Here is a 14,363-nt window from a genome sequence, read left to right as displayed (position 1 = left end):
AATTTTTGGGGCAATTGAAAAAAACAGCTCAAGGGAATCAGATTCGTGTCGGATGATGATGTGAAAGAGTCAGTTACAGACTTTTTGAAGCAGCAACCCAAGTAGTTTTATTAGACGGGAATCGCGTGACTTGTTACTCAGTGGGACAAATGCCTAAATGCGCAGGGAGACTACTTTAAATAAAGTACCTCGTTTGTAATTTATTCGCATTGACTCACTTTCATTTGACTCCCCCTCGTATATTTTGCAGAACTCCTGCTTTTTATATGTGCTCTCTGTTGCGACTATAATTTCGGCGCAATTACTCACAATACACGACCGGTGACAGCTGCTCCTGAGCAATACATTGGAACAAAGGCCAGTGTCATTGAGATTTTTCCCTGGCCATTGCAGGTGTACAAAAATGTAAACAAGGTTCTCGAATGACAAGGTTTCATTAAAATATTTGTCCTCAACTTGTTCGTCAGCAGCATGCAGTGCTTTGCTGGTTTCGAACTGATATAGTTCTAAAGTTTGTGTGATATATTTTTACCTATTAAATAGGCAAAAAACATAGAAGCATTGATATCGGTTATTTTGGGCAAAATTTTTGGGACATACAAGTCTATTTTTTATAAAAAAATACATATTTTACTTGTCTTGACAGTGCGAAGCATTCAAGAATTCGTCTGCAGCAGTTTTGGCAATGGCAACAGTTATTATTCATGTATTTGATCCCAAGACAAATTCTATAAGGAGAAGGCCGAGCTGCAATGTGAGCCCCCCCCCCCCCCCCAGAACAAAATTTCTGGCTATTCCACTGACTACCATTGGTGTTAATTAAGGCAAAGTTAATTAATATAGTGTTTAAGAAGCTATTGAAACCATTACATATCGTGTTAATTAGGGCAACATTAACTAAGGCAGAGTTAATTAAGGCACTCCAACCCTCAGTCTTTCGTGGGAGTCGATCGAACCTAAGACATTTGATGTTAATTAGGACGAAGTGAACCCACGACCGTCTTTGTTAATTAGGGCAAATTTACTTAAGACACATATAATTAAAGTCGAGTTAATTCAGGCACTTGAACCTATGAACATTGGTGGGAGAAAACAATAGAAAATGTACTCGAATGAGAATGACAAGTAAATTAACTAATGTCTCATGAGCTCCCAGGCTTTTGCCTTCATCCTCTTTAGCATATGCTAAAGTGACTGTCAACTTTTACATAGAGTCCTAGCGCTCATCAAAATGTGAAGACTGAGCTCACAAAATCGTAGATGTGTGGATCCTTATGATTTATTACAAATCGTGCAATAGCCACATGAAAAAAGTGAGTTCAGTAAGCACTAGGTAAAGCACACAAGTGAGACTAACAATGTCATATCAACGTTACTTTTTATTTATACAATTGATAAAGCTTTATTGCAAAAGTAATTGGCGTCGTGCCAGGCACAGGGATGAAACTATTCATTGCAAGGTCTAGCTGTATACGGTCAAATTAAACGTGGATTTAAAAAAAAAAAAGCTTCAATAAACATTCTTGAAAATTCAACTTAACTAAAACACTGGTAATGAGAAAAGGGTGTTAACACTCAGAAAATGGCTAGCAGTCAGAATGCCACGGTTATATTTAAAAGATCAAAACTGATTAGTAGGAGGTAATAATAATGCATACTAATGAGTGACCAAAACGGTATGGCCTGCATGCCAGCACCTGCTTCTGGGGCCACGAGATTCGACATACAAAGCCAGTACTTGCTAGCTATCTTTAAACATATATACTAAAAGAAAATCCACACACGTGGAATCCCGAGATGGAACACTCATCTTGACAAGCAACTTGCTCAGGCAGCTTCTCATACCACAAAAGTACCAAAAACATAATGCTGCTAGAGACTACGAGATAAGCATTTCAAGTGAGAAATATCTCTGACACTTAAAGAGGAGCACTAGAAACAAAGCGATACAAACATGTCTGAAAGTGAAATACCAAAACGTTACCCTAAGCACATTTCTATAAGTGCTCCACAAGGCGAACAGTTGTACCACAAATAGCAGTCAGAAGCACAGCTCTAAATTTCAGTGTGCAATTGTACAGTTCTGCCTAGTATATATGTACTTGGGCCACAGTCAACCAAACAAAAGTAGAAGAGACACACCAATAAAGCACACTTCATGCTGCTTGCGCGCGGTAAATTACCCTGCACTTGCGTCGAAGCACATGCTGAATTGATATTCGAGGCATTGGTAAGTCAAAGATATTGCGTGTTCAAGCTTCTTTTTTCTTTATAATCTTTCTAAATATATCAGCAATTTCAAGATCACACATTTTTAACAGTCTGCTATTAGATATAATCGAAAGAGAAAGCATTTATGGATGAGAAAAAAAAATGATACAACCGAAGACGTTGGCACGCACAGTGTCCAGCCGTGTGTGCAGAGGTCGTGCGACTACTGATAACTACGTTACAAAAAATAAATGCGGTCATAACTGAAATTCCTGGCTTTAATACTTCAACTTGAACTTTTTCAAGATGAATAAATGGATATTTCTCTATTCAGCAACACATTCTCCCTCTCGTAGCACCTCGAACGTGTGCATGATGGGGAAAAGCTAAGTAAATGCCCGACCACAGTACTGGAACAGACAATATCCCAATTTTTGCTTTCCCAGGATCTCATTGTTAAGCATCAGAGACAATTTGCTTGTATTTCTGCAGCATGGCGCGTTCATCTAGTCACATTGCATAATGTACGATCAATACACAGAAGCTTTGGACGTGCAAGAGATGTCCAAATCACAAAGACATTCGACGTCCTTTGGATGACCCTTCACTGCTACGTACTAGTGGAGCATATTATAGACGTAAACTAGAGGTTGTTAAATGTCTTGGATGTTTGGTCTTTTGTGGTACATCCAATGGATATTCGTGGTTTGCTGGGTAGTGACAGTGTCACTAAGGTGTCACACTCCTGTGTTTTAGCCTCTTCTCTGTCCTCGTCTTGTGTGCATTGTTGTGCCATTACCACAAGCCCGGATTCCAAATCTGCAAGATGCAGAATTTATCCTGCGAGCGCCCTTTGGACAAACCCGGGGCGGCGCCGAAAGGCACAGCGCCCTAATTCTCCCTTGACAAGTCAAGATGCTGAGCCATCAGGCAGCGGTGTCCTGCGGAGAAACATCGGCGAGCAACATGTCCCAACGTGCAACCAAGTGCCAGACAGCCCGGCGCCGCACCTCCTTTTGCCTGGAGGTCACCGCGCACGCAAACTTTGAACCGGGTGGCCAGTGTAGTCGCTGGTTGGACCTCCCGGACGACCGTCGAGTGCTGGCTTTGTATTGGGCCGTTTGAGTGACAATGGTTTCTCGGGGATTATAAAGCTGCGAGGCGGCCGCCTGGAAAACCGGATCCGCCGACCCACCGGGAGCCAGTGCCGCTCTCGACTGGAGTGAGATGTGTCACGCGTTTTCGCCGGACGTCGCCGTGCGGGAACAGTCGCATTTGCTGTGAGCTCTTGGCCCCAGTACGGATCCGATCCTGTCCTGTATAATGACCTGTATATAGTGTATAAAATCCCTTTCGTTATTCTCACCGACGCCTGACTGGCGGTGGGCAAGTTCCGACCCTACATATATGGACGCCCATTTACAGTTACAACCGACCACCACGCCCTTTGTTGGCTTTTCTCCCTCAAGGATCCCACCGGCCGCCTCGGTCGCTGGGCCCTACGGCTGCAAGAATACACATACACTGTGGTCTACATGTCGGGTCGTCTGTCACGAAACGGGTGACGAGCGCTACGGGACCACCTCAAAGTCGTAATAGTGGTGCAGCGGGGCAAAGTCGTAACAGCATAAAGCTGAATCCAGGCTGGAAATTAAAATACCAGGCTGCATTAAGAGGCTGCAGAGGTAAAACAGTTTTTTCTCAGGTTCTGCTGTCTGTAATCTTTTGCGGCTGATTGTACCTGTGTGTTCGGACATTGTGGCAGGTGGTCACTCATCAAGCTATGCTAAAAGCTTTTAATGTGGCTATAGTGCACTGCCCTGAGGGACAAGGTGCCTGTGCACTGGGACAGCTGATTTGATGCAGTGACTTAGAAGGGTACCATGAAGCAGTAAACATGTGACGCAGAGTTGGAATTTGGTGGTTGTGCTTGTCTATTGTTGTGTTTCCTGCTTCTTTAGTGCTCTATGCTATATGCCCCTGCAACGAATATGATTTATACAGTTAGTCTGTGTTGGTGTACCCAAGGTGATGGATTGTGCCACTGAGCCACTTTTGCACTTTTTGCCGTACCATGCATGAAAGCCTCTATTTTCCCCGAAAATTTGGGAGGTTGACTTTACTGTAGAACTCATTTACCACGTAGCTTACGCACAGCTTGCCACATATTTTTTTCTTGCAGCTCGTACTTCAGTCACGGGATTACAATGCGCTCTCCATGAGCGTTATGGCCTTTGTCACAATGATCTACCCCTTGGAGTACATGTTTCCTGTGATCCCACTTTTGCCTACGTGCATGGCATCTGCAGAACAGGTAAGCAGACTCTCTTACAACAATGTTGCTCCTTTTCAAAATCCCAGAATCCTAGTCTTATTGCAGCATGCCATATCACTATCACTCGCTAAACAAACACGACCAAGAAAAAGTCGATGCCATCATCAGGGGCGCGTACAAAACGGCCCTGGGTCTCCCTGTCACCACCTCAAACGAGAAGTTAACGGCCCTCAGGATACACAACACTTTCGCTGAGCTGTCGGACACAGTTATGGCTTTGCAAAAGACCAGATTACAGAAGATGGTGGCGGGCAGAGCCATCCTCCACCGGACCGGAACGGCAACGGAGCTCCGTGCCCTCGATGGGCAACGATCACTCCCGCCTGAGGTCAGAGGCAAGATCAGGGCGAACCTGATACCGAAGCACATGAGCCATGAACTCCATGAAGGATGACGCAAGGCTTGCATCGACAGACAGCGCCGACAATTCAAGGGTGACTCGTACGTAACATACATGGACGTGGCGGCGTACCCTGTAGGGGGCCTCTTCGCGGTAGCCGCCGTGAATGGGAGAGACAACTCTTTGACCCTCGCGGCCTCCGTAAGGGCAGAGACCCCAGCTGCGGCTGAGACCATAGCAACGGCGCTGGTAATAAAGCAAGAAGACAGGGTAGGCAGGGAAGTCCATGTTGTTACCAACTCGCAACAGGCCTGCCGTAACTTTACCAACGGACGAACACCGCTGCTGGCGGCTCGGACTCTAGGCCTGAGGCTGCAAGAATACCATCAAATCACGTGGACGCCGGGCCATGCGGGTCTGGAGGGGAACGAAAGGGCGAACGTCCTAGCTCGAGCGCTAATCAACCGAGCGGGGCAAGACGAATCGTTTCATCAATCCCCACCCTTTACCTTCGTGCCCCTGCCGTCCAGTTACTGCGACCGACTCGAGATCCAATGACTAAACCGCAGGATTTATCCTCTGCCTCACAGAAAGCTCAGCACTGAAGATGCTGTAGCTCTCCGACTTTTTCTAACCTACACAAATACAGTAATATGTTCCCACATACATATCGCGGCATCCGCCAGATGCCCTACACTCTTCCACATCTTGTGGGGGTGCGGGGGCAAACCTCAATACTTAAAGACGCCTAGCACGTCATTTGAGTGGTGGGAGGTACAGCACCGGCGATACCCTGGCGGGACAAGAAGCTCTCGTTCAGCAAGTACGTCGAGCAGCCATGGCCAGTGGAGTACTGGAATGAGGACACCACCCACTCTACCTCAAGAGCAACCACCTCGATGGTTCTAATAAATGTTTTCTCTCTCTCTCTCTCTCTCTGCTCCTTTTCACCACTTACTGAAAAGCACACTTTGACATTAACAGCCGACCATACATGTGTAACTAATTTTGTGCTTGAAAGCGGTTAGCATTCGGGCCATAGCTGCATTGGGTCTTCGACTATATTTCATAGCTTTAGGCACAAAAGCTTTGCTGGCCTTGCATCATATAATTTCAGGAAGCAAGAGAAACTGCCAGTATATCTTCTGCATTCTGATGGCTCACAGCACAGGTACTAGTGACATGCTTTCTTGCTATCAGAAATTCATAGAATGAGAACTAACATCTGGTCACAAAAACATATTTGCATGAACACGCTGACAAGGAGAAGCTTCGGTGACTGAAAAAATAATTTTAAAGCATTACGAATATGGTATGAAGTAAGGAAGCATAATGCAGTAATAGCTGTGTGCACAAATAGGATGTGTGGTCTGTCGCAACGTTTTGTGCCAGTGCTAAACCACTTGTGTGTACACTAGTGCCTCTGTGTGCGAGCATCATGCTAACTTATCTGCCATTGCACAGTGATACGATGTTCTATCTGGACTTGTAATGCACTTCCCAAAAGGGCCGCATGTGCTCTTGTCAGGGCAGTTCAAGTTAAAAAGATGAGACCAGGTTCAAGATTCAAGATTTTATTATCAAAGTACATGTAATACATTGCATATGACATATAAATACGTAAGCTAGAATTGTGGGTCAGGTGACCGCTTAGGGCCTTCACCTCCTTTCCCTTTCATTGTGCTTTGTGTTTGGTTCCGCACAAATGGTCAGTATGGGGAGTCTGTTATTCTATTGTCTCATGAGCTGTCTGTCTATGGGCATTGCCTGAGACTTTAACAATAAAATGTGTGATATTCGTCTTGAATGCCCAATTTATGTATACCAAACTGGATACACTTAAAATTTCTGTACTTTTCTCTAGCACCCTTATTTTTTTCTCCCAAGTCTCTGTAACCACACACCCTTAGAGCAGGTCATTGGAAGTGAAACTGTAATTTCTAATGAAGTAACAGTTGGCAACAGCTATTGTATAGTGAGAAAGAAAGTAACTTTATTGCCTTAAAGGTAAGTCTGATTTGGCAATCCTGCAAAGCATTACAAATGTGTGCCCTCCTTGTGCTGTTGTTGAGGGAACTTATTGCTGTCTTTCTCAATTCCTCCAGCTCTTACTGGCCCCAACACCATACATTATTGGTGTACCAGCCACATTCTTCAAGCTTAAGCGGTCCTTCTGTCTCCCGGATGATGTCTGGCTTGTCGATCTGGATTCCAACAGTGTGCTCAAACCGCCGGGTGTGGAGGATCTTCCCCCATTGCCCGACCCTGAGGGCAGCCATCTTTCTTACCACCTTAAGCAGGTCGGCATCTATGTTGATATTTTTAAACAAATTTTTATTAGAAGAGACTATGAAGACAAAATTTCATGATGAAAGCTTTCATTTTTTTTAAATGTAGCTTGCCCTATGGCATAGATATGAATTTAGATAAAACATGGAGGCCTCTCTCATGTAGGAATTTCAGTAGCAGCTTATCAAACTAATTGACGAAGAGCAAACACCTATCCATGTCTGTCTGATTCATGCATATTGTTTGGCAGCTCTTGGAACCTTCTATTGAGTAGCCCTCATTTCTGGGTAGAGCCACAACAGGTGGTGAATATTGAGAGTTGTAAGTCATAGTGATAGAATAAGATAATGTAATCTAGATTGACTAGCTTCTGTGACAGGCGATATTGCACTTTCACCTTCGGCAGAGTTTTGGTGTCGGAGAGCTTCACAGGAACATTGTAAACAGTTAAGAGATCAGGTGACTTGGCAGCACAAACTAGAGGAGATGAGTCTACTGGGGCATGTAAGTGGTCATAAGAAAGAGCAAGAAGTGGTCTGTTAGGAAAGTGAAAATTCATTTTTATTTGGAGGGCAGGGATATTTGAGTTTGAATTGATAGAATAAACCTTTTGCTGAAGTGTCACTGTACCTCGGCATTGCTACAAAATTAGCTGACGGATAGAATTTTGAAGCCTTGTGCTCATTTCAAACATTGGTGCCTGTCATGGCTGCCACACAAAAATGATTTTTGAGAGTGGAAGATTGGTTATAAGTAGCACTGTTTTTCTCTTTGAAAAACGGGCAAACTAACATTTTGCAGTACTGGGAAGCACAAAATTTGGGAGGTCCTTCAAGGCTAAATTTCAGCCACATTTCACGAAATGCATGAAATTGTGATGAGTCGTGGTGTGGTATTGCAATCAGTGCAGTCGAGTAATATCTTTTGTTGTTTTTATTACTGATAAATGTAAAATGATGGACGAGAACACATCACGGTTCCCATGTGAAAGAGAAAAATTTTCATCCACCCTTAAATAATCTTTTTGTGCTTAACTAGGTTGTTCACTTGAAGTGCAGGAACACTTAATACGGTAGAATCTCGCTAAAGTGAAACTGGTTTTGTGTTTGGATAATGCAAAAAGACTGTCATTAAATGGAACCAAAATTTTTGAAACTGTCGGTAAACAGACCAACAGAAGCAAGCTCAAGTATCTTTTTTTTTTTCAAATTCAATATCTGATATATATTTTGTGACACCTTTCTCCTACGCAGAACGCCATCCTTAAAAAGCAGTGGCAAAGGCTCAAGCAAGCAAAATTTGTTAGATATTTAATGCACAGAATATGCAGTCCAGATAGATTGGCAGCACAGCCACGCACCTCATGGATGGCTGAAATAAAAAGGACGGAAATTTTGAACACCTTTCAGCACGCCGTTCGATAGTTTGGACTCCATCAGCATGACCTTGTGCTAATTCAGCTACCGAGTTGAGCAGTAAGAGCGATGTTCTTGCTTTAGTACATCACCAGTGCCTCCTCTGAATCAAAACTAGTGAAGGCTAGTCAATTCAGAAGTCGTCTACTGCGCTCCAACCACGGGAAAAACTGGCTTATGCATTCACTTCTTTATTCTTAACATATCTAACAGTGTTTAAATGGGTGCATGATATATATTGCTACACCTCTACACATCTCTCTCAATAAATGGAACTCCTGCTGATCATATCAGTCTCCCAGTCCCTTGAGGTTCCGTTCAATGAGATTCTACTGTATAGCAGGTCAGCTTTGCAGTAATTTGAAGGTGGAGGAAGTTTCAATATTTTGAAAATCATTGATAGGAGGCGAAGTGTATAAGTGACCAAAATGCTGGCCTTCACAGGACTAAGGGGTCAATTCTGCATGCCTTCATTTTTCCTGATGTGCATTGTGACATTTTTAATGGGTTAATTGTGACTTGGCATGTTTTTATGGTATAATAAAGAATGAAAATTCCAAGTGTGTATACAACCCAACCCCGTTTATTTTCTAGGCGCTTGCCTCCATGAGCATCAATCCACAGCCGATCAAGAATCTCGACCGGGTCCCACCACCGAGGCCTTCAATAGGGGGCGCCCCTGCAGACAAGCCTGATGCACCTGCACCTCTCTCCGGGTTCAACCCTTTCATTTATGGCAACGACGTTGACTCTGTGGACGTGGCCACGCGAATAGCCATGGTAAGTAGCTGCTCTACAGAGTAGCCACAAAGAAACTGCACAGACTTGCTCCTTGCTGCACTCTCTTCATTGTTGCATTGTTGGAGCTCGGCTTCAGTATATGGTGCTGGCATTTCTGCACATGAACACTTTGTAAGCTGTGCCTGAAGAAAAGAATGAACAGGGCTAAAATATGGCGGAAACTTGAGAGATAGATAGGTTGGGAAGCTCACCGAACTGGCACACTTTGTCACACTCACATGCAGTGTGGTCCCCAGCTTAAGGGAACAAATGAAAACCGTTGTGCATTATAGTCTTTTTTAGCCATTACAATCAATGGCATTCAGTATCTTATAACTGCAGTTGTGAGATATGAGAAATGCTACTGTATGTGGATCCAGGTTACTGTATTTGTATGGCTATGATGGGAAACTTTCTTGTGGGATTTTTGTAATTGCACCATATTCAGTGCTGCAGATGTGCTGCACCTTTCCTGCTTTACATTTGGATTTGAGGGAACTTCTAGAACCACGAAAATTTAGTAATCAGTTATCTACTTCATCTGATTTATCATTACTGTGTCTGAACATAAGGAGCCTCCAGAAACATTACGATGAATTTGTTGACCTTTGCATAACACTACACCACACGTTTCACATCATTGCTTTATCAGAAACTTGGCTATCTGAAAACACATGTCGAACGTATCCACTTCCTGGCTATCACCTGGAGCTCACGTGTAGGCAAAGCTTATCATCAAGCACTACAAGTAACGAAACTGTGCATGGGGGTGTAGCTCTTTACGTATGAAATGACGAAATACACAGAGTTAGAACAGACATAGTTTTTAAATCTACATAGTGCGAATTACTCATTATCGAAATGCCACCAAAAGCAGCCAGAAGTCTTGTACCTCATAAACATAAATGCAAATTAGTAGGCGTCGTCTACAGGTCACTGCAAAACCACAAAATGAGTTTGTCTGAATTAGATAAGTGGCTTGATAATAAGGGTAGCGATACTGCTCAGGTTATTATAATGGGTGATATCAACATTGACATTAATCGAAGCGACACTTATAACTACACAGACTTAATAACAAGCTATGGATTATAACAATGAATCATATTACCAACACACATTACTAACTCAAGACAGAGCACAGTGGATCACATAATCACAAACATATCTGACTCCAGATTTTCAAGTGGAACATTAGCATCTGACATTACTGGTCACCTTCCTCTTTTTGCAACCATCACATCCAGTAGCGACTTATGTACTCGGCAAAAGTGTATAACATGCAAACATGACATCATTTTTGATGCCCTAATGAAAGAAAATCGGCACTCTGTGTATTCAGTAGACACAACTGACAATAAATGTGAACAGGTCATGAAAATACTTAATAGGTGTAAAAAACTAGGTGAATGTGTTTCAACAGAATCCAGGAGAAATGCAAAGATATAACCGTAGCTAACAGCCGATGTTCTAAAGTCAATACATCACAAAGATAACATGTATAGGAAACTAAAGCAAAAATGACACAATGTCACTTTAGAAAACAGGTATAGGACATACAACAGAAAACTTGAAAGCCTATCATGGTTTCTAAGCTAAATTATTTTCACACTAAAATTAAACAAGCACATGGTGACTCAAAAGCTACATGAAAAGTGATAAATACTGCCCTAAACACATCCAACACAAACAGTATATGTGGAATCTCGGTAAATGACAAGATAGTAAGTGATCCTTCTATTATTGCTGAAAGCTTCAACGCTTACTCACTACAATGACCAATAATTTAATTGTAAATAACTTGCATACAGACACAGTCACAACAACTAACCCTTCAAGTTATCTCTTTCATAAGCCTACTGACCCTCATGAAGTCAACAACATAATCCTAGTCTAGACTTGGTATCTGTATCACTACTGAAACACTGTTTGATTATTTTATACGAACCCCCGTAATATTTCATTAACGAAATGTTTGTTTCAGGGTCATTCCCAATGCTACTAAGAATTTCCAAGGTTGTACCAGTGTTTAAGAAAGGGATAAGATGAATACGTCCAATTACCAACCAACATCCATGTTGTCTCCATTTTCTAAGGTTTTTGAGAAAGTAGTGCTAGCCTGACTAGATAAGTTTTTCATGGCGCACAACGTTTATGTTAAAGAGCAATACGGATATATAAAAAGAAAGTCCACTGAGGCAGCATTAATTAACACTGTGGAAAAAACGAAAATAAACTTAGAAAGAAAATTATTAACCATGGGTATCTTCATGGACCTAACCAAGGCTTTAAATTGTGTGAACCACGACATATTACTAAATAACTTGAAAAGTATGGTATTCAGAGAGCACCAGTAAGCCTAATTAGAACATGTGAAAAACCGGCAGCAGTACATAGTGGTTAACAATATGTCGTCATCCCAAATGATAACTAACAGTGGTATTCCCCAGGAATCTGTATTAGGCCCCTTTCTTTTTCTGGCTCAATGATTTACCCAATTATCTCTCAACAGACTGCATTTTATATGCAGACGATACCAATATTTTTCTGATAGGTGGTACAGAACCAGATATTTACAAAAAAAGCAATGATGTCTGGCTAAAGCTAGCTAACTGGCTTCAATCTAACCCTCTTCTGGCAAACAGAAAGGAAAGTAACTATATCATTTTTGCTACAAGAAGCACCCGACTAATGATTACTAAATCATTAAACTTCAACAACTCTCCTTTACAAAGGGTTAACAAGATGAAATCTTTAGGTGTCTACCTCAACAGACAACTAAAGTGGCATAAAATATCCATGTAACTATAATAATCATCTATAAGAAAATCCTAATACTGTGTAAACGATGTTACATTTTTTGAACATGCTCCGTACTCTTTATGTCAGTTTTATACACTCGCATATTATCTATGCTATTATGATATACAGACTCGCATACCCCCCACTTTATTGCCAATTATTGCAGCACAAAATACAGTGCTGTGACCTATTTTCTTCCTCAAAAGATCGGACTGAATCACATTTGCATACCCATTACTCATTACGCATACCCATTACTCATTTTACTACCCATGAAACATTGCATTGATTACCACATTCTCATTTTGCTTTACAAAATCATGCATCAAATTATAATATGTCCTCCTGTAAAAATTAATTGTCATAATACCACATACACATTACGATCAGTCACTTCGAAACGCTAACTGTTCCAAAATCTTGCATTAATTATGAATCATTTACATTCTCGCATGCTGCATTGTAGCTCTGGAACAAATTACCAACAGATCCAACAGCACAAGAGCCATTTATCAGCTATAAAACTAACCTTTGCTTTTTTATGCTCGCGTCACTTGCTCAGTGAGTATGTACCATATTTGTACTGTCTCACACACTGCTTTTTTTTTTTTTCTCAAACGCTCGTGTTTATATAATAGCATATAACATTAGGAGCCTCCTTTACAACTCCCGCGAGAGTTATAAGGCCCCACCTTTATACCATATCCAGTGTACTTAGCTTCATGTGATTAATTAAAGAACTTGAACTTGAATTAGTTTGCTGATGCTCTGCCTCCTCTCATACAGGTGCGCTTCTTCAATTCTGTGGGAGTTCTCGCACACTTTATGGAACACACGCGGACACTACGCCTCTACCCTCGTCCCGTTGTTGCCTTCCAAGTGAACACCTTTTTGCACTCACGTACAAAGCAGTCTCATTTTTTGCGCAAGTTTGTTAGGACGCAGGTGAGCCCTACCTTTCGTTTGACCCAGTGGGTTGCTTTATTCTTGGCACACTTTGAGCTCCCTGCACGCTCTGTGTGAACTACAGTGTCATGAAAGTTTGATCCCATCAGCCCTCTAGCATCTGTCATCTGGTGGAATGAATGAGGACTTAAGGATGCCTTTTATGTAGCCTTAAATATTTATAGAGGGTGGATCCACATTTCGAATCTTGTGCCTCGATCAAAAGTTCCCTGGCCACTTAAGTTTGACAAGAATTGACTTTGGGCTGCTTAACAGCACAACATGTATTAGACCCCAGCAAGCCAGAGTTGTGAAAATCGGGAATGAGAGTTTTTCTCATACAGCTTCACATTGCCAAAAGTATGTCAGAAATCCTCCCACAAATCCCAAAGGGCAGTGTGTTTACATGCACAGTGGGCTGGGAAATTGCCACCTAGGCCATACATTTGTGCTGTGGTGGTACAGAGGTCCTGCTAGGGGTTTGACTGCTTGTGTCTAGCATAATTGGGAACTGCTGTCATAATTGTGTAAAATTATAGCTGAAGCCGCTATGGGGGCTAAATTCTTTCCTCTTAGTTTTAATAAAGAGCTATTTGTATGAAGTCTACCATAATCACTTTTAAAACTATTGAAGCATATGTAAAAAATTTGATAAGTGTGCATACTGGTAATTAAATAGTGTGCGCTGCGTTGATGTGCTACTGTAGAAGCAGTAAACATTCTTTTGTAACACCTGTTCTCTCTTCCTTTTGCTGCATGAGTCAATAACAGTGGAATGCATGTCTATTCCAACATGTCTGCAAGAGTGGTTAATGCAAACCAATGCTACGGCTTTATGCCATTTTTAGTTAACATGTTGTAAGTATGCCTAGAACAGTTTTAAACAACCTTTGTAGTTTGCTGGATCTTGTTTGAATGTTGTTGCGCTGTCCAAGACCAGTATGGAACAACTCTTGCCCTTGCTCTTATTTTTATTTAAATCTTAAGATGTCAATCAAGTTCTACTCCAGCCATGTTACAGCACTGTTTCCAAGTACCTAAGAGTAAGCATAAAATTTTGATCTCTTAATGTGCAGGCATAGCTCCATTGTATGATGCTTTGGCAATACAAAAAGGAAATCAAGTGTGCACAGGAAAGGAAATGTTTTATTGCTGTAACTTCTTCGTTTTGTTTCAGGCTGTTGAATTTTATGCTGAGTGGTCTCTTTGCCCGACCAATGTGGCTTTCCTTCGTGTACATACAGGT

The 14,363-nt window shown here is 42.0% G+C and overlaps 1 protein-coding gene across 4 annotated transcripts in view; it reads left to right on the top strand.

Moving 5' to 3' along the window:
* Rab3-GEF (Rab3 GDP-GTP exchange factor) overlaps positions 1 to 14,363 on the top strand; it is a 127,215-nt gene that overhangs the window by 21,024 nt on the left and 91,828 nt on the right. For all 4 annotated transcript variants that reach the window (XM_065452746.1, XM_065452747.1, XM_065452744.1 and 1 more), the window contains exons 5-9: positions 4,394 to 4,525; positions 6,992 to 7,186; positions 9,185 to 9,370; positions 12,959 to 13,117; positions 14,295 to 14,361. In XM_065452746.1, coding sequence (XP_065308818.1) covers positions 4,394 to 4,525; positions 6,992 to 7,186; positions 9,185 to 9,370; positions 12,959 to 13,117; positions 14,295 to 14,361 — 739 coding nt within the window. The remainder of the gene's footprint in view (positions 1 to 4,393; positions 4,526 to 6,991; positions 7,187 to 9,184; positions 9,371 to 12,958; positions 13,118 to 14,294; positions 14,362 to 14,363) is intronic.

Source organism: Dermacentor albipictus, chromosome 3 (assembly GCF_038994185.2).
Source record: "Dermacentor albipictus isolate Rhodes 1998 colony chromosome 3, USDA_Dalb.pri_finalv2, whole genome shotgun sequence".
Lineage (NCBI taxonomy): Eukaryota > Metazoa > Arthropoda > Arachnida > Ixodida > Ixodidae > Dermacentor > Dermacentor albipictus.
The sequence above is the reverse complement of the archived record's forward strand: the minus strand, read 5'-3'. Positions and strand labels throughout refer to the sequence as shown.